The sequence below is a fragment of the Chlorocebus sabaeus genome, chromosome 15, assembly GCF_047675955.1.
Source record: "Chlorocebus sabaeus isolate Y175 chromosome 15, mChlSab1.0.hap1, whole genome shotgun sequence".
Taxonomy (NCBI): Eukaryota; Metazoa; Chordata; class Mammalia; order Primates; family Cercopithecidae; genus Chlorocebus; species Chlorocebus sabaeus.
The window spans coordinates 18668295-18694573 of record NC_132918.1 but is presented as its reverse complement, the minus strand read 5'-3'; the positions used below and the strand labels follow the sequence as shown (position 1 = coordinate 18694573).

At 39.1% G+C, this 26279-nt stretch overlaps 1 protein-coding gene across 6 annotated transcripts in view; it reads right to left on the bottom strand.

Annotated features, from left to right (window-relative positions):
* The window catches only part of TNIK (TRAF2 and NCK interacting kinase), a 395124-nt gene that overhangs the window by 48548 nt on the left and 320297 nt on the right, over positions 1 to 26279 (bottom strand). For all 6 annotated transcript variants that reach the window (XM_007972103.3, XM_007972104.3, XM_007972105.3 and 3 more), the window contains 5 exons: positions 18848 to 19012; positions 15754 to 15993; positions 13433 to 13539; positions 2825 to 2988; positions 151 to 248 (listed from right to left, as the gene is read on the bottom strand). In XM_007972103.3, the coding sequence (XP_007970294.1) occupies positions 151 to 248; positions 2825 to 2988; positions 13433 to 13539; positions 15754 to 15993; positions 18848 to 19012 (774 nt within the window). The remainder of the gene's footprint in view (positions 1 to 150; positions 249 to 2824; positions 2989 to 13432; positions 13540 to 15753; positions 15994 to 18847; positions 19013 to 26279) is intronic.

Genomic DNA, 26279 nt, shown 5'->3' with positions numbered 1-26279 from the left:
AGGGATGACTTTCTGCTGGATGTTTCTAGCATCTGTTCTTACTAATCTTGACAATTTTTGTTCGTATCATGAGTGTATCCCCAACTACTTAATCCTGTGGGTTCTCTGGTAAATTAAGAGTTCAAAACTCTTGGAGAGAAATGCACTCACAGCTGGTCGACTGGGCCGGGTAATGTCCCTGGATTCTTCTGGTTTCACCTTGGCAGGCTCATGGGGGAGTACAGGTGATCCTTCTGACTTACTGTTGGCTAGAGGGAAAAACAGAGGACCAAGAAAGAGATGGCCATCAAAAAGTGCTGGCTCAGGTTCTGAATGAATCATCTGTGATGTGTCATCACATTGAGATTACTCAGTGGACACGTCATTCACTTGGGCAAATCCTCAAGCACATCCATGAAAAATATAATGTTCAGGCAAACACATTTAGGTTTGTCACCTGGAAATCACTAGTAACAATTAAAAAAAAAAAAAAACTGTAGCAAGTACCATCACCACTAGAGCACTTCTTATGTGTCAGGCATAGTGCTAAATGCTTTCTATGTCAATTATCTCATTTAATCCTCACTCCAACCCAATGATGTGGCACTATTTTCCTATTTTACAGAACACAGATTTACAAAGATGACACAACTGTCCTGAGGTCACATTGAAATTATAGACAGAGCTGGGGTTCTTATTTCTGAAAGTCCTATTCTCAGTTACTATGCTAAATAAGCCTCTAAGGTTCTATGCTTGTTTTCTTCTTTTATCATCTGTCCAATCAGGATAGGTTATTTTGTTGAAATTTTGTGTGGAAAAAAAAAAAGAAACTTATTTTATTTGGTGGGATGGTTTTTAATTACAGATGGGAGTGGTCTCAGCCATTTAAAAATAAAAGAATGAGGTGAGGGCAGGAAGGAGGGTGTTACAGGAGAAGGGCCCTAGACTGGAGGTACAGAGCAAGGTGGACCCCAACAGCTGCAGAGTGAATAGCCTCTCTGCGGTCTAGGAGCTTACAGGTAGAGAAGATGCAATTTAGGGTAAGAGAGGTTGTTTTTATTTTTTAAAAGGTAGTCTTTCTTGGGCAGGGACATACTGAGGATACAAGAGCGCTTTTAATCCAGAAGAACAAAGGGCTGAAGGAAATAAAAAGTAAGCCTGAACCAGATCACAGAATTAAAATGGTATGTGTTTAAGTTTGGTTTATTTAAACATTTGCTCTAAGAATATGAAGTTGTCTATAAATAGAAAAAAGGTAAGAGAATGGCTGTTTTCTTTCTTTCCTTTATGTTTTTTAGAGATGGGGCTCTGTCACCCAGCCTGGAGTGCAGTGGGGCCATCATAGCTCACTGCAGACTTGAACTCCTGAGCTTAAGCAATTCTTCCACCTCGGCCTTCCGCGTACCTAGGACTACAGGCATAAGCCACTACACCTGGTAGTTTTCTAAATTAAGGAAATTTATATTTGGATCAAGGCAACAAAGACATATAGTAAGTACCTCTGAGATGTGCCACTGATCAGAAGAATGTATATAGAGGCAGCTGTTGACCAGTCCATATCCCAGTTCAGAGATATGAACATCAATCACATGTTAGATATCAAGCTTTTTAAAATGGAAATACAGTGATTTATTTAAAACCCTGAAAGGGTATTAGGAGATAAACTACGAGTATTAGGAGGTAGTATGTAATAAAGAGTCTAAGAAAGAAAGAAGAAATGAAGGTTCTCATCAGGCTTTCATCAGACAGAGAAACTTGTAAGTACGTTAATGTTTGTCAAATTGCAATTAAAGTACTGGTCCTTCACTTGGAAGCAAAATTATCTTCTGAAGAAGTTGATTCAAAAAGAGTGAATTTTAGCTAGCTAGAAACAATGTATTCTTATGTATCATCACCTGGACAATAATAATGTTTTTCATAGGCTTCCCCATTAATGGAAACTAAACAATGATGAATAATTTGAATTAAATATTTAGAGAGGCTAATTTTTACCTAATAGGAATAACCAGAGGAGTCTGTTTTTTTTTTTTTTTTTTTTTTTTTTTTTTTAAGATGGAGTTTCATTCTTGTTGCCCAGGCTGGAGTGCAATGGCGTGATCTTGGTTCACCGCAACCTCCGCCTCCTGGGTTCAAGCAATTCTCCTGCCTCAGCCTCCCAAATAGCTGAGATTACAGGCATGTGCCACCACGCCCGGCTAAGTTTTTGTATTTTTAGTATCGATGGGGTTTCTCCATATTGGTCAGGCTGGTCTTGGAACTCCCGACCTTAGGTGATCTGCCTGCCTCGGCTTCCCAATGTGCTGGGATTACAGGCATGAGTCACCACGCCCAGCCTAAATATGTTTTTTAAGTAAAAGATTTTATTCCTTCCTTCAAGTGTATTCTACATTAGTCTTCATTGAATTTCATTTTGAGAAATACATGGTATTCTGAACTGTGTTTATGAACTATGTTCAGAATACTAAACAGGACAATTGGTGCAATGGGTACAGGACATTTGCGGGTACTTGAAACTCTGAAAACTGGCAATCAAACAGAAACAGAAATTCAGGTGACTGGTAAGTGACTGTATTTTCAAGTAAGTCTGATATTTGGTGATCTCCCTGGAAAACACTGGTATCTGACATAAGAAAGGATTTTGTCCATACTGATGGCACACACACAATTAGGGACAGTGGCCCACTCCCCTGAGGAGACTGAGGTTGAGAGCAGTTGAGGGGCTCTTCAGGATCACACAGTGGTGGCCATGCCTGGACTAGAGTCAGGAAGTAACTAACCTTTCTTTCCCCGTCCACAGCTTTCCTCCCAGGCAGTATTGCCAGGTAAAGGTAAGATAAAGTTTTACCTCGAACTCTAGTGCGTTCACTGGATCCAGCTTGTGATCCAGGCTGGGAGCCGCCTTGGGAGCTGGGCTGGGAGCTGGGTGTGCTGGAGCTGGAGGAACTGCCACTGCTGGTCCTCTGCAAAGGACTCTCCAAGATGGGCTCAGTTCTCCGGAGATCAGGGTTGCTGTGTGAGTGGCAGAGCACACTGGTTACACAGACGTTGCCAGTTTTGCAGATCACATATCTGATAAGGTTTAATACCCAAAATATATAAGGAACTCAAACAGCTCAATAGCAAGAAAACGAATAACCCAATTAAAAATGGGGAAAGGACCTGAATAGACATTTTTTAAAACGAGACAGGCACAGAGCCAATAGGAATATGAAAAAAATGCTCAACATCACTAATCATCAGGGAAATGCAAATTAAAACCACAATGAGCCAGGCACAGTGGCCCTCACCTATAACTCCAGCACTTTGGGAGGCTGAGGTGGGAGGATCACTTGAGGCCAGGAGTTCAAGACCAGCCCAGGCAACATAGTGAGATCCCATCTCTACAAGAAATTAGCTGGGCATAGTGGCATGTGCCTGTCATCCCACTTAAATGAGAGGCTGAGGTGGGAGGCTCACTTGACCCCAGGAGATCAAGGCTGCAGTGAGCCATGATCACGCTACTGCACTCCAGTCTGGGCAACAGAGTGAGACTATGTCTCAAAAAATAAAAACATAAAAAAATTTAAAAACCTCACCAAACCACAATGAGCTATCACCTCATACCAATTAGAATGGCTAAAGACAAAAGATAATTACTGTTGGTGAGGATGCAGAGAAGAGGGAACCCCTGTACCCTGTTGGTGAGAATGTAAAATAGTACAGCCAGTATGGAAAACAGTATGAAGGTTCTACAAAAGACTAAAAATAGAATTATCATAGGATCCAGCGATTCCACTTCTGGGTATATATCCAAAGGAAATGAAATCAGTATATTGAAGAGGTAGCTGTACTCCCTTGCTCAATGCAGCACTATTCACAGTAGCCACAATATGGAGTCAACCTAAGTGTCCACTAATGAATGAATGGATAAAGAAAATGTGATATATCTGTCTCTCAAAAAGACGAATACTACATGATCTCACTTATATGTGGAATCTACAAACACCCAACTCACAGAAACAGAGCGTAGAATGATAGTTGCCAGGGGCTCTAGGAAGGAGAGAGAATGGGAAGATGTTGGTCAAAGGTTACAGTTTCAGTTGGACAGCATGTGTAACTTTTGGAAATCTGTACACCATGTTGACTACAGATAATAATGATGTTTACTTGAAAACTGCAAAGAGAGTAGACCTTAAATGTTATCACAAAAAATGATAACAATGTGAGGTGATGGATATATTGATTAACTTGATTTTAGTAATCATTTCACAGTGTATACATGTATCAAAACATCATGATGTACACTGTGTAGATATACTTTTTAATTGTCAATTATACCTCGGTAAAGCTAGGGGGGACAAGATCTTGCCATTGGTAGACACAAGCATAGTCCAGTCCCCAGTGCAAGGAAATAAAAAGAGCACTTATAAGACCTTGAGAGGAAGGGGTCAACAGAAGATGATAGTCATGCCTTCCTCTGTAGATTTCCTGATCAGCTACTGGATGTGGACAGGATGAACTCTTGTTCATCACATTGAAAGTACTAGCTCTGGATGATGAATCTTCAAAGAAAGCTTTCTTATAAACATTTTTATCTGTGCTCATTGTAAAAAAACTTGAAAAATATTAAAAGGGAAAAAATAAGGAAGCAACACACATAATCTCTGCACCAGGAGATACTCAACTATATTTTACTATTGTACTATTTACTCACTTATGCGTGGAATCTACAAACATCAAACTCATAGAAACAAAGAATAGAATGAGAGTTGCTGGGGTTTTTTTTTTTCTTTTGTATCTATAGAGGCATACTGCATATTCAGTTTTTTTTCTTTTTTATATATGGAAGCACAGTGTATATTGTTTTGCATCTTGCTTTTTTCCCTTAACTGCATAGTGAGCATATTCTTATGCTGTGTAATAGCTTCATTAATTGTCTATTATATAGATGAGTTACCTTGACCATTTCTCGACTGTTAAATATTAAGGTGCTTCCAATACATTGCTGTGACACATAACAGTGAGACAATAATCTCCCTGCATACATATAGCCAATCACATTTCTATTTCCTGAGGTTAGAATTCTTTGGTGAAAAGGCGTAAGTTTGGGGTGTGTGCTTGTGTGTGTGCATGTGTGTGTATGAGTATATAAGGGTATGATAAATTTTCACTGAAGTAAATGTGATGGTCCATTTCACTCTATACAAGGTTTTATGCTAAATTGTATCTCATTATTTAAGTACAGTTTTAAAAAGTTACTGAGGTAGAAGAATTTTTATTCATATTTATTTGCCATTTGTAATTTCTCTTCTGTGAATTGCTTAATTACGTCCTTTGTTCATGTAGCTTGTGGAGTCTTTGTATTTTTTTATTATCTTCTTGCAGGAAGTCTTTATATACTTAGGCTATTACCGAAGGGAAGACGGTTTTTTGATATTTATTATAAAATGCTAATTTGGCCAGGCACGGTGGCTCACGCCTGTAATCCCAGCACTTTGGGAGGCTGAGGCAGGCAGATCACAAGATCAGGAGATCGAGACCATCCTGGCTAACATGGTGAAACCCCATCTCTACTAAAAATACAAAAAAATTAGTCGGGCGTGGTGGCAGGCGCCTGTGGTCCCAGCTGCTCGGGAGGCTGAGGCAGGAGGACGGCATGAACCTGGGAGGTGGAGCTTGCAGTGAGCCGAGATCATGCCACTGCAGCCTAGGAGACAGAGGAAGACACTGTCTCAAAAAAAAAAAAAAAAAAAAAAAAGGCTAATTCAAGACCAAATTTGTTGGTAGGCTACTACCCCCATTTAAAAAATATATTACTATATTTGTCTTCATATCTTTACTGCCACCAAAAAAGCAGTATTCATTCACTCAGTTACTCTATACTAGGCACTGGGTCAGGCATTCGAGATATGATAACGAACAAGACACAGCTTATGCCCTCTGTGAGCTTAGCTGGATACACACAGCCCATTTCAACATGCTTTGCCTGTGGTGAGCACAGAACCATATGGAAGCATGAGACAGGACCAACTAGGCCAATTTTGGCCATGAGGAAAGCTGTACCGAAAGAGGGGACATCTAAGCAGTGGTAGTGGGAGGCAGCTGCTGAGGATTTTATGATTTTGTTTTAAAAAAAAAAAAAAGGCATTCTCAAGGCTTCTATAAATCTCTTCCTTTAAAGTTTATAACTCATAGGCTTTTTTTATTTTTCTGTTAGATTTACACAATGCTGGGCATGGATAATTTAGGGAGACCTGAAACTCAGAGCTCAAATCTGTTGCCATCCAGATGCTGAGAAAAGAAACCTCTGATGTCAGCTTCCTCTCTGTTTCTAACATCTTCAGTTCCCCAAACAGAATTTGTTAACAGTTACCATACAGCTATGATTTTAATGCTGTGAGATATTACATTAAAATGTAATTTTATGCTTTCACTTTGCCCAGTTTAAGAGTACCAGGTATGTATCAGGTACTCTGTACTGTGTTGGATGTTAGACATTTCTCCCATACATTTGGATATGACCCCTTCCCTTTGAGACACTATTAGTTTAGTCTACCAATAACCCAGTCACAATGGCAACTTTATAAGCAGCAATTAAACCAAATTAATTTCTTTCTAAAAACTCAAGAATCTTGCTTTGTGGTAATGTATCTGTCAAAAACATTTGATTGAGTAGAAATAGATAGTGACTGTGGGAAAATGCAGCAGAAAACATGTAAAAATAAATATGTTCTCATGATTCATTAATTTGATCATATAAATGTAGACCCTAACAATATTATCTTTGAAACTCTTGTGGTAAAGGGGTTGCTAAGCCAACTTAACTGTAAAATCAGTTGCAGAGTGATCACTTGTAAACTTAAGAAAAACTTCCAAAATTCTTGATATTTTAATGGCACTCCTTTGTGAAGTAACTATTTTTATGACAATTGTTTATATCTAATTGACTAAAATAGATTCAGCTCCATACTGGAAATACCTTTCATTTAGAAAATGTCTAAAATGATAAATGTGTAATACTTCTGAAATAATCTACATTTCAAATTTTTCATTTTTTTAAATAAAGAAACAATCTCATCTCTTTTAATTCCCAAATAGCGAATTCTTCCACACTACCCTCTTTTATTAAACAATAGTGGTCAAAAATTATTATGCATAATTAAATCCAAAAATATTTGCTCTAAAAAATGTACTGCTCACCAATTATATTACAGATTTAAGAATGATGAGCATGTTAAGGTTTCTTGGAGTTGCTCTCATTTTGTGGAATGGTAGTGTTCCTTGTATTACAAAAAGATAAAAAAAATCTCTTGAGAGGAGGGTAGCTGGTGATAAATGCTCTGAGTTTTCTTCCCTGGTGGTTGTGGTGTGGTAGCAGAATAGAGCTACTTGTTCTAATGTAGCACTCCTTTGATTATTTAGCCAAAACCTTTGTGTTAAGCACCACTTTTGTGAAACTTACTGGACCGGGATGAGGGATGGAGGAGAAGCATGGGCCACAGGGCATATAGTCAAGTTACAACATAATCATGGAGATGAGATTCATGCAGAGGAGACTATAGGGAGCATGGCAAAACTGTATGTTGTGTGTGAAAGAGACTAAGTATTGTTGGCGTATGGGGAACAATTAGTGCAGACTAGAATGGTCGACGGCAGTATTATGAAGGAGAAAGAACTTGACCGGGGTTGGAGCAGGAAGGCTGGGGAACAGTCAAAGCAGACACAAGGCTGGGTTGTTTTTCCTGATGCATGTGGGTGCAGAGAGGACACCTGTCAAATCAAGTGCCAAATCTGTATTAGGAAACACTGGGAGAGTGGAGTGATCAGAGGAAAAGGACGAGTTGTATAACAATAGCCTTTAAAGCCTAGAGGAGAATGTGTACCTCCCACGGTACACATGAACGACTGACCAGGAGAGAGGCAGGCAGACCAGTTTAGGAGGCTGCTGCCAAGTCAGATGATGAGGCCTGGGCAGGGATGTCCCGTGTAAAAAGGAGCATGGGCATTAGCAGAAGCAGCTGGGATAAGCCTACGTCCCCACTGGGCTCAGAGTCTCTTCCTGTGTGAAGCTAATTGGATCCCATGGGCATTAAATCCCTGACCAGGGTCTCATTAGTACAAGTTCTCCTCACCAGAGCTAACCAGTGTGGGTGCTGATCTTAATCGGTTGCTATTTTTGCTGCTGGAGACTGAAAGAAGTATTTAGTCTCTATGTTACCACACATAGAAATAGGGAAAACTTTACAATGCCTTTTCTACCTTTTCCTTTGGTAAAACATGAGTAGTCTGAGAAAATGTCATGCTGTTCACATTTTTCTCTCCTTTATTATATATTAAATGATCTGGACTTGGGGCTGTGAGGTCTGAGATAAATGCTCTGAAGAGGATCAATTTCAGAAGAATCCCATGAAATAAGAGATATCCCTTGTTCACATCTGAACTGAGCCTATTCAGATCCGAATGTGTAAAAACCTGAAAACATCCAAATGGATTTCTTTAAATGCTAACGTTTAGTTCAGGCATTTGCCATCCTGCAGATAATGCTGCTAGGTCTATAAAACTCACAGTAAAGTGAAAATGTGGCAATTATTCCATTCAGTTGAATCATAAAAAGTCAAAACAGAAAATTGGGATTACAAAGTAATTTTGTGGCCCAAATACTTGGGCCAAGTCTTTAATTAACTGGCTGACTGCCAAATTTCACTTTATTTTGTTCTTTGATGACACAGCCAATGAGAAGAAATGAGCCATAAGAAAATAAGTTTGGGATGGGACACAGAATTAGTTTTTGAAATTAATCATTTAGTCATTGGGTTGGACTGGGTATTTCTGTCTTAATTTGAATCTTTTCATATTCAGAATGTAATTGATGAAATTTTAATTTGCTTTACAAAGAATACATATACAATGTTAAGTATGAAAGTGGCTGATTTTTAAAAATAGTATTTTAAAACGGTCAAATCAAATTTTGATTTGAACTTAACTGATCACCTTCACAGCATAAGGCATTTGTGAGTTTACATAGCAGGTGAGAATTGCCTATTGATATTGCAGTCTGAGCAATTCCCAGCTACATATGCATGAGAAGGAAGGACAAGGAACAGTTGCATGGGGTCAGGGTGACTGTGTTATCTCCCAGACTTTAGCCATCTAGGAAGGGAACTATCAAAAGCATGTGATGACACTAGTTCTAGCTCCAGAAGGGAAGTGTTTGCATTATAAATGGGTCTCATGGGACAACAACTTTGAAAAGGTAGTAAATATTGCAACATAAGAGTAAATACCAATAAGATCAAGAGGAGGTGTTAACAGACTCACTAAAGCACATGGTGAGAAAGGTGGGGACAAAATGGTGCTGTGTCAGTCAACAAATCAGGGGCTCTTTTGCCTTGGGAAAATGAGACAGCAAAGCAAGCTGCACCCGAGCTGTGCCAAACAAATTAGCACACAATGGTGCTCAAGAATGTAGACTTTGGTGCAAGGCTATCAGAGCTCAAATCTTGGCTCTACCACTTACTACTTTTGTCACCTTAGACACATGTTAATTTCAGTTTCTCCTTCTGTAAAATGATGGTGATTATAGTCAACACCTCACAGAGTTGTTATACTGTTTAAATTAGTAAATACATATATATGAGATGTATGTGTATGTGTGCTCCAGAGATGTTCATTAAATACAGAAATAAATAATAAATTGCCCTGAATCAGGCAGAAGGCAGGGAACTGCAGGCATTGCCCACTAACACTTTTTTGACCAACTGATGCCTGCACAGCTGTACCTGCTCAATAATGTATATAGTTAAAAATATGTTCTCTGGCGGGGTGCGGTGGCTCACGCCTGTAATCCCAGCACTTTGGGAGGCCGAAGGCCAGCAGATCACAGAGTCAGGAGATCGAGATCATCCTGGCTAACATGGTGAAACCCCATCTCTACTAAAAATACAAAAAATTAGCTGGGTGTGGTGGCGGGTGCCTGTAGTCCCAGCTACTTGGGAGGCTGAGGCAGAAGAATCGCCTGAACCTGGGAAGTGGAGGTTGCAGTGAGCCGAGATCACGCCACTGCACTCCAGCCTGGGTAACAGAGTGAGACTACGTATAAAAAAAAAAAATAAATAAATAAATAAATAAATTAGCCCTAGGGCTCTTTGGATTTGGTATGGTGCCTACCAACAGTGGAAGAGTGACATAATAGGGAGTTATTTTGGGGAGAAGGAAGGATATTCAAAATAGTAAAAGCTTTATTTTTGTCCTCAAGTTACAGGTACACCCTTGCATACTGATGATTTTAATTCAAGAGTCTTCTCTTCAGGGTACTAAGTAGATTACTGATTTAAACATATTGTGTCCCAAATTATCAAAAAAATCACACATTCTGCAGTTACTATAAAACATCTTGCACCTAGTAACTTGAGTTCATTACTACTAAGTGCAGGAAGCAAAAACTGAGCTTCTTAACCATTAGGCTCTGCCTTGTTTTTCTTTGTTTTAAAAATTGATTTAGCATAACAGTGGTTTATTTCTCAGTCACATCATAATATACACAGGTAGAACTGATCTCCTTTGATGGTTCTCTAAGATCTCCTTTGATGGTTCTCTAAGTGGTGACTTGGGGGTCCAGGTTCCTTTTGGGTTGAGACATGTTACCTTAAACTTATGGTCCCTAAGTTTGCCACAGAAGAGAGAGGTCTGCCTCTTTTAGTTAATTCACATATTTACTTCAAAGCAAAATAAGAAAGTGACGCAAGAAATACAATTTTGCCCCTACTGGTACCCGCAGTCCCAAAGAGCAGCAGGTATATTATGACCCCTTGGCCCTAGAGTCAGGCAGTTTTGGTTTGAGTCACTGGGTCCCAGGGCCACATGCAGCTTCAGTATGTATTTGCTGAATTTAGCAAATGAATTAAAAAATGATAGTAACAAAACATCCTGAATCTGTCCTTTATTAGCTGTGTAATTTTTACTGGAATCCATTTTAACTTTGCTAATTTTCTAGTCACCCTTGGGAATCACTTCAAAGAAAAGACTAGGAGGAAAAACAGAATATTGACCAAGTACAGGAAAGTGTAGAAGCACTGTAAAGGACAGGTTATTAAAGAGCAACACCTTTTAAAGAGGCTATATGGATGGGTGGTCATCTGACAAATGGCACGAAAAGAACTATAAGGACTTCATTAGGACCAGCAGACAGTAGGAGAGGTCTGTGTCACAGTAATGGCCCCTGGCAAATCACATCTCCCAGTGTCCCTGCCCCGGTGGAGTTCCTTTCCATACTGACTCAGGGCTTAGCCAAGTGACTTGTGATGGCTAATGGGTTATCAGCAAAGATGATGCAAGCAAAGGCTTCAAAAGTATTTGTGCATTGGAACTTTCTCTCTTGAAATGCTCTTCTGAGGTCACGAAAGGGTAAAGAAGCCCAGAATGAAAGACCACGTGGAGCAAGAGGTGCAGCGGACCCATCCGCTCAGTGCAACTGCAAGAGTGAGCCCAGGGGAGAGCAGCATAACTCCTTAGGCAACCCACAGCATCGTGAGAAATATTAAACTGTTATTTTTTCAGGTCACTCAACTTGTGATTATATTGTGCAGCAAAGGTGAACTAAAGATATGGCTCTCACAGTAAATAAACCAAATCGTGAAGCTTTTAAACATGCAATCCAATCTAGAGCCGCAAATCTGATTTACATCTTAAATGTTGGTCACATGGAGATACATGATAGCATAAAAAGGGGTGTTCTATAGGACTGTCCTACATGCAAAGAAGAGGTTTCTTCACCCCCAACCCCCAATCTCTGACTTTCATTGTAGGTGAGTAACTATGACCTCTTAGCTCACTTCATCCCTTCCTCTCTAAGTAGAAAAATGTTAGCTGTCTCTCACAAAGTCAGCATTCTTTGGATAAAGTATAATATGCAAGTGGCTCCAAGAGGAAAGGCTCATTATTTTGTAAGCCACTGACCATCAAATACCAATTATCTTAGGCCTTAATGTCATTAAAATAGCACTTCAGAGGGAACGGCTTTTTATTTGACTATACAATGGTAATTTTCTCCCTTTTTGGTTGACAGAAGGAAAAATACTTCAAGTTGAAATAATACTTGATCTAAAGAAACTAAAATTCTAAGCAACTGATCCAATGAACAGAGCCCCAGGGGCAGGGTTCAAAGGAAGCAGCAGCACTGATAATTGGGGATTTATCACTGCTTGAAGAGGGGCACTGATAAAGTTCAGGCTGGCCATCCAGCACTAACGTGCCTTTGGCTGCCTGGTCACAGTGGCTCTAGTCTTCCTCAGTGCTGCTTAGCTGCTTAGCAACGCGAGCTCAGTGTGAATCTGACAAGTCACTGGAAAAAAATGGCTCATTCAGAGCCTCTTGCAATTGGTAATTCCACACAGAATGGGCTAGCATCTTTGCCCTAAAGGGATTCGTGTTCTTAGTATAGTTTCATGTTATTGCTGGGCTGACACCTTCCCTAAGGCTTTTCACTTGAAGAGGAAAATTAAAGCTTTATGATTTAAAGCATTCCATATTTTAAAGTATGTGCATGTAATCATAAGCTTCATTTCCAGTCATTCTCTCTTACTAGCAAAGGAGGGTCCTTTTATTATGAACACAATGAAGAAGAAAACAGCCTGCCCAATCACATCCTTTTTATAGCCTCAGCAGAGGCCATTTGCTATTTCAGTTGATCCTAAAAAGTGATGTATTCATCATGAAAAATCTGAGGGAAGCTTGATGAACTATAACAGCAAACAGCATCTGTTACCACAAAAAATCTGTTCAGACACTGTAAAGATACTATTTACTTTCCATCTTCTTGAGACCTCTACACCAACCAGTGGAAGTGGATGCAACTTCCTGACTATAGGAATGTGCATTATTGATAGGAAATTCTCGAAGGAGAACACAGCAAGAGTGGAAGCATAACTGTATTTCAGTGACATTCGTAATGCCAAAGAGGCAACTTCCTCATAAGAACTAGTTCTTCTATAACTGCCAAGCTAGAGAAGCTCTGAAGATGGTCACTATTTCCGTGGTAATTGCTTTGTAATGTCTCAGTGGTTTCCAGGGCATGTTTCTTGAACTGATGCTAAAATTCACCTCGAAAGAGGCCATAACAAGTCATTTTGTTCTGCTGACTCTATAAAGTAGTCTCTGAAGTAATGGTTTAGGGCATTGCAACCAGATTGATATTTGTAATTTTACTCTCAGATTTTTAAAAACTGTCAGCTAAGGTACATCTGATTGGTTTCTGGGTTGCCCCATTAATTCATGAGCCCCCCACTGAATACTGATTTCTCTGAAAAGCTACTGAAGAAATAAAAGGCATGTGTTCTGGACCATCAACATTTATAGTGCACATGGAAAGTCAACATGCCTCTGAAGTGAAAAAAGAACACAGACATTTCTAGGAAAGCAATAATGACAACGGTGGGCAGGAGTTTTTTCTTTTACCTTAACTACCTTCCTTCCTTACCTTGCTCTGATGGGTTGAGATCCTAATCTGGGTCCCAGAGCACTACCATTCCCAGGAGAATTCTTTCTGGCTAATGCTGGGGATATAGAAGTTGTTCTTTGAGGCACCTGGAAGAAACCAGAATTCAGAAATATTTTCCATAAAGTAGCTTCCATAGCCTATTGTCAGAAAATCCTTCTTTCCAATGATTTGCCACATGCCACAGAAACTATCTGAAACAGTAAAGAACTATCTTTCTTTCATTCCTCAAAGAAATATTAAACTCCCTAAACAAAATCAAACAAAGGTCTACTGGCAAAAAACAATGAGCAAATTCGGGAACCATTAAAGAGGGTCATCTTCAATCTTAAAAACAAATTTAAAGATAGGTAAAGCTAATAATTTTGATACACTGAGCTAAAAATAACTGACCTCTCTTGTTTGGGCAAAAGTGGTAAATACCAGGAATCTCTTTAGGGTATCATTAACTCATTGGAAGTTGCATCAGCTGAGAGCCACCCAGATGAAGCAAGTTCCATTTTTAGCTTACATCACAATAAACAGATAAGGAAATCATGAAATCTGGTGAGAAACTAGAATATCAGGATAGAGCTTAGGACATAAGTCATATGTTGGTGAGCTCAGAGAACCTACCACAATAGATCCTGAATGTTTCTACTTTCTACTTGATTTGCAATTACGTACTAAAACCAAAAACCAAAAGCACTGTGTTTTGGTCAATGAGTGAACATAATAGAACATAATACAAAGCAGAATTAATACTGAAAATACTGGAAGGATCTTCAAAAAGGCTGTGTAAATACCAGTAAGACTGGAGGAAAATGTATTATCTTATCTGGAAGCAACCTAAGGTAGAATTGAAGTATGTCCCAATTTATAAAACAGACATTTTAAAAATGAAATTAAATATTTTAAGTCTACTAAAGGAGTTCATTATTTAAAAGAATCATATGAATCCTAGTATAGAAAATTACTTTCAGTGTAAAGTGTCAACCTTTGTTTTGAAAATTTAATTTTTATTCATTTTAACATAAAGATGAGTCAGTGCAGTAAAGCAGAATGACCAAATCAATGCTACCACTTGTTCAAATTAAATATTACTATTACTATTTTTTCTTTTCCTTACCGTAAATATAAATAGTTGTAGAGACAAAAGAGCCTAACATATTCTTAAAACCTAAGTTTTGAATTCATCTAAAATTTTCTTCCAGCTTCATGCATGTGTGCCTGCATATTTTTAGAGAGTGGAATACAATACATTCAGTTTTCCACTTTTCCATCTATTGTGTCTGCTCCTTTGCCCACCTTATTTTTTTATACTGACTTTTGCTCCCTATTTACTTTATTTTTTTTTCTGATGACATTTCTGCTACCACAAAGAATCTCAAAAAATTATCAGCTATTTTTATCTTCAAAATAATGGGACTCTTGTTATAATATCCTTTTAAGAGGAAGATGAAAAAATGTATTTGTAAATCATTCAGTAGAAGTTTCTTTTTCTTCTGGAATTAACAGTGGCATTTTCTGCAAATTGTGGAACATTCCACTTGTCACAGCCTCTATGCTAAGCTCAGGAAAAGGGGGATTCCTGAATCAGGAAAAATCTGATGCAAAAAATGTCTCTAGTATTTTGAAATACTTCCAGGTTGTTTGTAGCTAGATGCAGACAGCCACATTCTAGAACATTTCTTGGAATGAGTAATGACTTGGTATAGGAAAACAAAGAACCCAGACTTGGGGCTGTTCTGTCCAGTGGAATGGCTGGTCATTTTACCCTAAAGGTTTTCCTCAGTAGTTAATTAAGATGGAAATAAATTACTACTTGGCCTAGAAAGAGCTTTCCTTAAAATGGGGCCAACTAAAATATCCTAAGAACAATACTATCTTCTGAACCCCTGAAATCTGGCTTCACTTTTGTGTTGTTAAAAATAGGAATACATGAATTTTCTACTTTTTATCTGGAAGTTTTCAATTGTCTTGATGTAGATTCAGTCATCAATGAAATATCCATTACTTCATTTGTTAATATGGACAGCAAAATAACAGTTTGGAATACTTGGGGTTGAGAGTTCTAACTTTGGATGTAGGATCTGTGCTTCAATCTACCTCACTTCAGTTTTCTTGTGGGGGAAATAAAGGTCAGACATGGTAAATGACAATCCAAGTCGTAGCCAGGGAATGAAGAGGGACCAAAACAAACACGAGAAGGGAAAGTGCTTTGGCATGATCACATTCTCCACTACTACGAAAGGTCTGGAATAGTGGTAATAATAACCATCAGTGATGCTCATGATTAAACAAAACACCCCAGTAAATACTACCTTTGGTGGAATGTCTTCTTCCTGTCGTAACCAAGAGCTTCGGTCAAACTTTTCAATGCGAGTGGGGAGAGGAGGGTTTTCAGAGGTGGGATCTGAGTTCTGGCGTGGCATCTCCACACGGTGAGAGGTCACGTTCAGAGCCTCCTGAAACCCAGAGAGGCCCTTTGTGGGCTGCTCGTGCACTGACTGGGAGGCAGTCAAGGCAGGTCCCTGGGATTTTACAGCTACCAGATGTGGGATCTAAGCATCAAAACAACATGAAAACAGCACGATTAGAAGAAAAGGCAGATCAGCCAGTACCTCAGTCAGCTGAAGGAAAAAAAAAAAAAGTTCAAGGGCACAAAAATTGGACTATAGAGAGTCTATCACAACTATATATAGCATGTTTTTTTAGCATCTCTTCAAAATTTTCCATTGGAACGATATGTAGGGCTGGCACAAAGTTAAATGATTTACTTGGGAATGCTAAGTCAGTGGAATAAGTGAATAAATAACAATAACTACTGTATATTTAGTGAATATTTACTGACCAGCAATGCAATATATTTTATAAGCACTTCTCTGCTAATATTATGAACTTCCTCCTTTAAAACCCCTAACTTTTACGTTAGAGAGTGTTGCTCTGTAAAACAAAAACTGCTCTAAATATCTTACTTGTTACGAACTCACTGAGTCCATCCTGAGGTGGACACAATCATTTCCCTCATTTTACACCGAGCAATGTAAGGTGTAGAGAGGTTAAGCAATACCCTAGATTGCACAGATAACACTTGCTGGAGCATGGACTGGAACCCAGGCATTCTATACCCATAGCCCATAAACCTAACCTCTATGATATTCTACTTTCTGCTGTGCTGACTCTTACCATCTATGCTGTCATATTATCTCTTGACACCAGGATGTAACTTTTTGAGTTAAGTATCTCAACTGGCCCAACTGGGCATGTGGTGATACTGTTCACGCAGGGAAGACAGGCAGTCTTTCAGCGAAACTGTGGCTCTTAAAGACAAATCATTAAAATCCAGAGTGCAGGGCACCACTTTGCCATAGCACTGCTCACACCTCATAGTTAGTGCTTATCTAAGTGTGTCTCCCATTCATGAAGGTGAGCTCCCTGGAGACAGGAGCTATGTCTGTCATGCTCGGCATCATATCCCCTAGGCTAGCTCTGTGCCTGGCTTGGGGAAGGTGTCCCATAAATCCTGGTTGGGAAAACATCTAGAGTGCCTTCTAAATTAAACTGTTAATTCAACAAACATTAGTGCAATATCTCTTTTGTGCAAGGACCTGTCAACTCCTCTTTGGTTTGAAATTTAAGTGCTGGAATGTTACTAATGACAGCTCAGAGGAAATCCTCAAAGCCCAGTTTAGCTGAACATTAAGCTTCGACCAGAATAGAATCTACCGGATATATATTAATGTTAAATATCATTAAATATATTAAATAATAATATTAAAACAAAGCCCCTTTAAAAAAATATCAAGTATAAAACACAAACCCGCTTTAAAAGAGCCAAAAAAATAAAAAATAAAAAAGACACACCATACAACCCCCAAACTGAAGCGCCTGAAGAATGCATAAGTGAATCAACTGTCACAAAATAGCTACATGTTCACTCTCTGGTTGTTCTCATAAAGTACATTTTCTCTCTCTTCTCCCCTTTAAAGGCCAAAGTACCTTCCAAGGTCAAAGTTAGGGGGTTTAAAAGAGGATATCTGTACATTAAAATAGAAATTCCTGTTAAAAAAAATGTATCTTTTTGAGGGTTAGGCATGAAGGAATTACATACAAATTAAAAACAGCCAAGAAGAAGATAGGCCAAGCTGGCTGGTGCTGAAAAATCTTGGACTTTACTAAAGGCAAACTTAAAGAATACTTGATTTCATCACGACTCTTTTAAACTCCAGTTCAAACAGCATTACATATTTCAAAGGTGACCTTAAATTTTTCGTGGAAGTCTTAACACAGGTGGATGCCTGGAAGAAATTTAAGACATTTGGCAGAAGAAACTATATTATCTTTATTTTTCATGGAATTCCTTAATCTATTTCACTTCATATTTCATTTTTAGCATATATAAAAGTCCCGTAGAACTTCCAGAAACCGGTTGGGTGCGGTGGCTCACGCCTGTAATCCCAGCACTTTTTGAGGCCGAGGCGGGAAGATCACAAGGTCAGGAGTTCAACCCTGTCTCTACTAAAAATACAAAAATTAGCCAGGCGTGGTGGCGGACACCTGTGGTCCCAGCTACTTGGGAGGCTCAGGCAGAAGAATCACTTGAACCTGGGAGGCAGAGGTTGCAGTGAGCTGAGATTGGGCCACTGCACTCCAGCCTGGGAGACAGACCAAGACTCTGTCTCAAAAAACAAACAAAAAAAAAAACAAAAAAAAAAAAACTTCCAGAAACCACCTCCTTTCCTAAAAGTAGAGTAATCTTTTTTCTTTACCCTATAGTTTTAAATAATTGTTCTCAAACTCTAAAGTACATTAGAATCACTTAGAGGGCTTGTGAAATTACAGACTGCCAGGCCTCCGCCACCCCTAGAGTTGCTGATCAGCTGGTCTGAAGTGGGCCTCATAATCTGCATTTCTATCAAGTTCCTCGGTGATGGCTGATGCTGCTGGTCCAGTGATTACACTTTGAGAACCACTGCCTTAGAAGATGTAATTTTACTTAACCAAGTCTACTTAATTTTTTCAGTTTCAGGCTCATGCCAAAGTCCCAAGAAAACAAAAAATATATAATGTATACACATACACACACTTCAAAGGTTTCTATGAATTCTAGTTTTGGTAATTGTAACTAAAAGAATGCTTGTTCTCACCTTGCAGAAACTCCTGTGGGTCTCCAGAGAGGCCAGTTTACACAGAAGTGAGTTTGGGGTTGACTCGAGTTTAAGGGTGATGCTTTTTTCTTTCTCACCTTTTCTCTACTCTTCAAAATCAGTGGGGCCACCTATATTACTATAAATTCTATATTAAGGATAATAATTTGATGCTATGCCTGAATCCATGTTACAATTCCCTAGGCTTTTAATAGGTTTTCTTGTGCACCTTATAGGAATGCCTGATGGAATGGAGGCAAGACTGTACCTGGGGATCGACTGGTCTGAGCATGGGGGGTGTTCGAGCAGGCTGAACTCCACTAATGCTGAAGGACTCCGACCTTGGGGGCAGGTTGGGGTCAGATATCCTGTTGGCAACCTTGTGAGGCATGGCAGGGGAACTTTGCCGGTTGAGCCTTGACCGTTCTTCCACCTACAAGCCAAAAAAAAAAAAAAAAAGAAGACAGCCTCAATGTATAGTAGATTCACCTTCTAGTAAGGATTTTCTGTAGTCACCTGCACAGCCATTTGAATCCTCTGATTAAATGATTTTCAGAAGCCAAAACTCTATTTCTGCACTGCATCAAGAATTTGCAAAGAGAAAATACTAACAACAGCAACAACAACATAGAACACCCAAGCCATCACTCTTTCATTACTCATTATCTTGTGTTAGTCAGTTAGCAGGGAATTCGTGACCTGCTAAGAGTTTATCTTGTATTGATTGTGATATTATCTTACTGATTGGTCACAATGCCATGGGGTCAGTGAGGAAGACAGTTTGCACTCTAGACAATCAAAGGGAATGGTAGCATGCATTTAGATGACTTGGGGAACATAGAAAATTGCTTTGGGTTGCTTCATGGAACATGAGAGGAGGAACAAGAGGATGAAGCTGAGGGCACACACCCTCCATTTCTTCACTGTTCTACTGATAGGCGAGTGGGTGTTCCAGGCTGCCTGCTTAATGAGCGTGGCCTGTTTCAAACAGACTTCCTGTGTCACTTTCTTTTTCTCTCTTTAGAGGTCTTTCTTTCCAGTTGTCTTTCTTGCTTCTTCAAATACACTGCCCCGTCTCATTCTTTCATGCCCAGCTTGGACTCCACTGTCTTGCTCTCCCCTTTCTTCCTCTCCCCTTTCTTCCTCCCTGTTTCTACACATGTGGTGTTCATTCTTGCTTCTCCTCCTTTTCTCTTCCCCTCTAACCCTGTCTTCTCTCAGACTATTTCATTTCCTTATCATTCCCTTTCTTCCAGAGTCTCTTTCAGCCCAAAGCAGATAACAGATCCCAAGTGCTTCATGGGAAATGCTCTCAGAGCCAGTGAATGCCCTTTTTAAACAGGTCATCATTACCTTTAGTACATATTTACAGCAGAAAGACTGCCTTGGAGGGCAGTTTTAAAGAGAAACTTCGATAAACAAGGTGCACACTCTAAGATATGGCTTAAGATCTTAGACAACTTCAAGAAGTCTATGACTTTTCTTCCAGATCTACTGTGTCCTGTCCTTTATTTCTTCAGGACCAGTTTGACTGTTGTGTTTCCCGAAGCCATCAGGATAATGCAACCATTCTCCCCACACTGATGGCCTTTACAGTGAGCCCTTAATTCTCTTCTGCTGACTCACTGAGCATTTTAAGAACCCACATGCAGGTGTTCAATATTCATGTCTGTGTGCATATTTTTTATGTAGCAGCTAAAAGTCTTTATTCATTTTACTGCCTGATTTGAAATAAAAACTTGAAAGAGCGATTTTCCCCCATCCTCCCTATCCCATTTTGAATCTTTCTAGAGGCAGACTCAATCAAATATACAAAGTAAGTCTGTTTTTAAACTCATATTAACCTGACATATTTTAACACAATAAGATAAGCTGCAGAATGAAAAACAGCCCTCTTGCCTCTACTGAGGAGGAATGTGAACATCTCTTCCCCCACCGTGGCTGTGCAGGGTACATACAATTGGCTTTGGTTTTGAAATCCCGCTCCCAGACGCTTACCACACACCAAGTAAAATTTGCTGCAAAAAGCCAGGAATATAAACCAGAACATGTATACTTTGTGTGTGCATGTGTGCAAAGTATTACATCAGCAGTAATTATTTGGCTATTACATTGAGCAAAAGAACAAAGCCAGCTTTGAGATAAGACCACAAAGAAGAAAAAGTCCCACAAAGACAGCAATAGATAAACTGAGATCAAGGCATGCAATTTATCACTTTTCCAAATGCCAGACTCTTTGAAAGAAGGTTAGTATTTCTAGACCACCAGAATTGGTCAAATATTATCCATTTTCTTATTTTCAGGGTAGATCATTAATAGGTAAGTCATACATAAGCATCCTTCAGTGTCTGAATTCCCACTTGTCATCCAAAATTCAGGAACCAAATATATGCAGAGTGAGGAATATTTGTAATTATTATTTTTGGCTATAAAATACATTGATAGCTTTAAATATACATTAAGGGACAGAACATTAAAAACAATAGTAGAAAAGTTTGTCCCCAAAGACTCTATCTTGAGCAAAGAAACCATTTTTGAGATAAAGAATTCTTCTGAGAAGTGTCAGCAACAAAGCTCCAGTCTAAGCATCCCTGCTGCTAATAGGATCACAGGCCACATGGGGCCCTAAAGCTATCATTAGAAATGAACAGGGTAGAAACTAGGGTACTGGTTTTCATAGGCAATTAATGGATTTGATTAGTCATGTATAGATGTTGCTAATGTACTTCTAGTAAAAATTTCTTATGCTTTATTAGCTTACATACTAAATTCTATCATTAGTATATTTTAATCTGTACCATTCTAAAAACATATGGCATAAGTAATTGTTACGCTTTGAAAATTATTTCAGGAAGGCTCCCATGTACTGAAATTTCCTGGGTTCAAGTTTGTCCAAAGAAAATTGAAAATCTAAGAAAAGGGTGTAATCATGAGGCATCTCATTATGTATTTTGTCTCAAGAAAACCTAGTCCTATAGTCTTTAGGAAGATAATGCTGCCCAAGTGTCTTTACACTGCAGGATCACCTTAAGAATTGGAGCACAGGATCAAATCAAACATTGGAAGTGGTACTTCTCCTAATAACACCTTCAGATGGACAGAGAGAAAGCTGGATAGGGTATCTAGGCAGGCCCTTTTCATTATTTTCATACTAGACAAAGGCTTGTCCCCTGGTTTATCACAACTTATGTCTACTAACTGAACAGGAAATAAATATGTGAGACAAAAAAAAGAAAGTCTCCCTCCAACCCCTCTCGCATCTAGAAGAAGGATACAAGTGATTAAAAACTGGGAACAACAAGATATATTTCGATGCCTGAGGATGTTCAAAAGAGTCTAGGAGCCAAGTTTCTGCTCCAACTGCCTGCTTCCAAGAAGACATAAGATGCCAGGAGCACCACTAAGAATGTGTTCCAGTACCATCAGGTATAGAGTGTCAAGGTGCTAGACTATAACAGCAAAAGATAGCTGTTGTAAATGATTTCACAGTAGAAGGAATTATCAGAAATACAGAGAAGATTAGCACAGACTGATCAACTTCAGATATAAAAGTATTTTTTTCTTACTAAAAAATCGTTTCAATATGAAAACTAAAATAACTTTGGAGAAGTTTGGATCACCTCTGCAAAAATGCTATATTATTTACTGTAGCATGATATATAGTGAAAAAAATGACTGTGGTCTCAGAAATAAAATTCTGCTCTAGACAGGTCTGTGTTGTCCACTACATAGCACAGGAGTAATGTCTATGGCCTCTGGTATATATAAAGGCTATGCAAATATAGACAACTTAAAAATAAATTTGTTAATTACAGGGTTTCCAAAACAATTTCAAAATAAATTTTTTAAAACGTTATAAATAAAGAGAAACACTGTATCAATGTCAATTGTCAGATTGTTTTTTATATTTTAAAACAATTTGTAGGCTACAGTGTCTCACTTTACAATAATGAATGACATCTACTGAGAATATCAAAACAAATTTATAGAAGTAATTTTAAAACTGTTGACAGCAAATATATATTTACTATGTTATATGGGTGCATTCTAATAATCTTTCATAATACGTAGAGTCCACAGGGTTTAGGAAGATCTCAGAAGGCTTTACTGAAGAATTAGTACATGGTGAGTCCAACACAGTCATATGGGCATTCTTTTTTCCCCCAACTGGACAAAACACTTTGGTTTTTGTGTTTATTGGGGATGCTGGAGAAAGAGAAAGAAGCCAGTGAGTAACTTTTAAGTGCTCCTTAGATACTTTGACCCTGCACTCACTAGTCACATAAAGAGTTGAGTAATATAGTTGGGCAAAACCACATGGGCAGATGGTTACTGAGCAAGTTTGATGACACCCCTGTTCTGGGTCACCTCTGAGCACAGCAGAGACCCTCATTCATAAGGAATGCTTAAGATGCAATCTTGTCTGACTCTAAGGGCCTGAATTCTTTTCCCAGGTCAACTTCTTACCAATATTCCGGATAAAAGCATAGATCCCACTGTGAATGGAGCACGTAACTCAAAAGTAATGAAGCAAAATCTTAGAAAGTTGATACAGGAAATAAAGAAGTGCTTATCTATCACCTGGGAGAGGTGGGTGAAGAGATAGGAGACGCAAGTGAATTGGTCATATGAAATCCAGACCAAAACAAGAGACAAAGCACTTGTTCCTTGTGAGCTACAACAGTCTTGGAAACAAAATAGGAATACGTTGAATACCGTATTTCATTTGTATTTGTGTAGTATGTAACTTTAAATGGCACGTGCACATTCATTATTGCCCATGAGCTTCCCAATTGTGAGGCAGATGTGCAGATGAGGAAGCTGCATCTCAGGAAAGCAGGAGGCACACCCTAGGTCAGGCAGCCAGAAAGTGGAAGAACTTGAACTCAAACATACTCCATACTATTTCCTTCCAGGTCTCTCCTATATTTAATCATAAGAGAGATATGCAGAAATGGAGGAAAGATATAAACTCTCGAAGTGGTTGTTTGAGAACTTTATATATAAACTAACTCATATAAAAGAAATAACAACAACAACAAAAAACACTTTGGTGTAGAGCCGAGAAATCTGGATGGAGAAGGAGTTTTTATATACAGTGATTTCAAAGTCCAGTGAGCTAATGGAAATAAACAGATATTTTGGCTCTTATCAGATCGTTGTTTGCAAACAAACAAACATGCCAGTGACGGGCATATATCACAGAAAGAGAACATGATGGAGTGTTAAAAAAATTAAAATACAATCTCATGCAATACTCATGTAAACAAAGCATTCTTTCACTGCTGAGCTTTGGTACAATTTTTTTTTTTTTTTAAGTATGTGGGATGGAAAGGGAAGGGGAGCCCCCACAGTTACTGCCAGGCCCAGAAAATCCCATGCCATTTAAGGAGCAGAAATAAGAAAACCGAATCTCCATCATCCAAAAAGTGAGGAAGAAGACCTTCAAATTCTGCTGATGTTCAACAGAACATCATACTGATATTTTCACAATACATACCTGACTTCCATCCCAACTCAGAAATGGCAAGATAATTTGAAAAAAATGAGAATGCCCCCAACCTGTCTATTTATTTTTGTATTTATTTGAAACAGGGTCTCACTCTGTTGCCCAGACGGGAGTGCAGTGGTGCAATCATGACTCACTGCAGTCTCAACCTCCCAGGCTCAAGTCCCACCCTCAGCCTTTGGTGTAGCTGGGACCACAGGCATGCACCCCCATGCCCAGCTAATTTTTATTATTGTTTGTAGAGACGAGGTTTCACGGTGTTGTCCAGGCTGGTCTCTAACTACTCCTGGGTTCCATAGATCCTCCTGCTTTTGCCTCCCAAAGTGCTGGGATTATAGACATGAGCCACTGTGCCCGGCTCCAAGCTGTCTTTTTAATGCCGAGACATTAATGTTCTTTTCTGGCTAAAATCTGAAAATCAAGGCCAATGTGACATCCAGGACAGAAAGAATACTCAGTAAAAGGAGCGAGGGAAGAGCTCAACAGGATTTGCAAATGATTGAGCATTTTCATTTGCTCTACAATATCCAACATATTAATCAGAAAGGTACTGAGAAATACAATGATCAATTGTGTTTTACAAAATGAAGCAACAAGAACACAGAGAACAAAGCAGTATAAGAGCATTACATTGCTGATGAAGGACTACTGATTTGGAATGAGGAAGAGGAGAAGCAGATGGTAAAGTAAGCAAAGCAGAAGAAAAAAAAACCTGATGGGAAGGCATAGAGCTGAGTTAGAAAACAAATGCTGGAACAGATTACAGAAGAGGTTGCAATAGGTGGAAGACAGCTAGGTGATCCTTCAGTGGCACATAGGGCAAAATAGTCCAGACCTTACACAACAGGAGACGGTGGCATGGGCACAGAGGGTGCATTTGAAAAAAAGAAAATGGCATCTTTTTATTTTACCTCCAGAGGGTTTAACCCAAGTTTTCTTATAACTTGATAGTTAAGATACTGATAAGCTATGTTCATATCTAAAGGTTTGAAATGTATATTACTACTTGGTCACTTTGAGCCCCTGCCTCCCTAATATGAAAAAAGACATCCATAAATAATGCTTCACATAAAAAGTTCATACATTGCTGATGAGAAGCATTAAAAGATCAAGAATATAAAGATCCTCACACTCATTTTTATTCCTATTTTAAGAAGTGGGTGTTAAAAATGATGACTCAAACCAAGGCAGACAATTATTTGTTCTTATTTGTACATCGATTGCTCTAGTCCTAAATTTAGCACTGTCACTCTCCTTCTATCAACTAAATGTTTCATCTTTCTTCTAAAATATGATCACCCACTCTAAGACTTGGGAACTGTTTCATGAACAGACAATGGTTAGCTGGACGCTGGATTAAGTTAACCACACCCAGGAGTAGAGGACTAAATATGAAATCCCCAAAGAATGTTCCCATGTATCTCTGGAAATGCATGAAGCCCAAAGGAAGCACACCACATGCCAGGAAGCCAGGGACCTTGGAAGATGTCACCCACCAGAGATGGCCCAGACTTACGGTGACTGGGAAACCTCATATCAGGAGTGCTTGATGACTCAGGCATGTTGTTTGCATGCTCAAATGCTGTGTTTCTTTTACTGCTAGGAGCCTGACCAGGAAGCATGAGGGAATTAAGAGGTCTAGAAAAGTGCCTTGGTGACATCTGCAAAGATCTGCCCCCAGGAATCCCATGTCTCCTGAAAGCTTGGGAGCTATGAACTAGTTCTGAATAGAGAGGACAGGCCAGTAAATTAGGACAAATAGCAACTGGAAAACAATGAAGTCAAGGTAGACAAGTTCAAATCATAAGGTGCTGGGTAGAGGCTGAATGAAGGAAGTGAGAACTGCTCCATGCTTTTCCCTGTCTTCTGGTACATTTGTGCATGAGGGAGCTGTCTAGGGGAAAGAAGAAATTCTGGAATGTGTTGCACAAAATCATGATCTTTTCCAGTGGAATCTGTAGGTGTCCCTCTCCTAAACTCATGCTTGGGGCTGGGAACACTGAAAGCCAAGTGGTCATGCATCAAGGAGAGGTCGCTTAGTGATGCAGCATTTCTTACAAGAGTAGAAGCACTTGTAAAGATGCATGAGTTCATGCTCTTCCTGCCGCAAGCTCTACATTAATCTCTAAGGCCCTCCTGAATTGCAGTAATGGACAACTCAGGGCTTATCACTTTGGAGATGTTGGGAGAA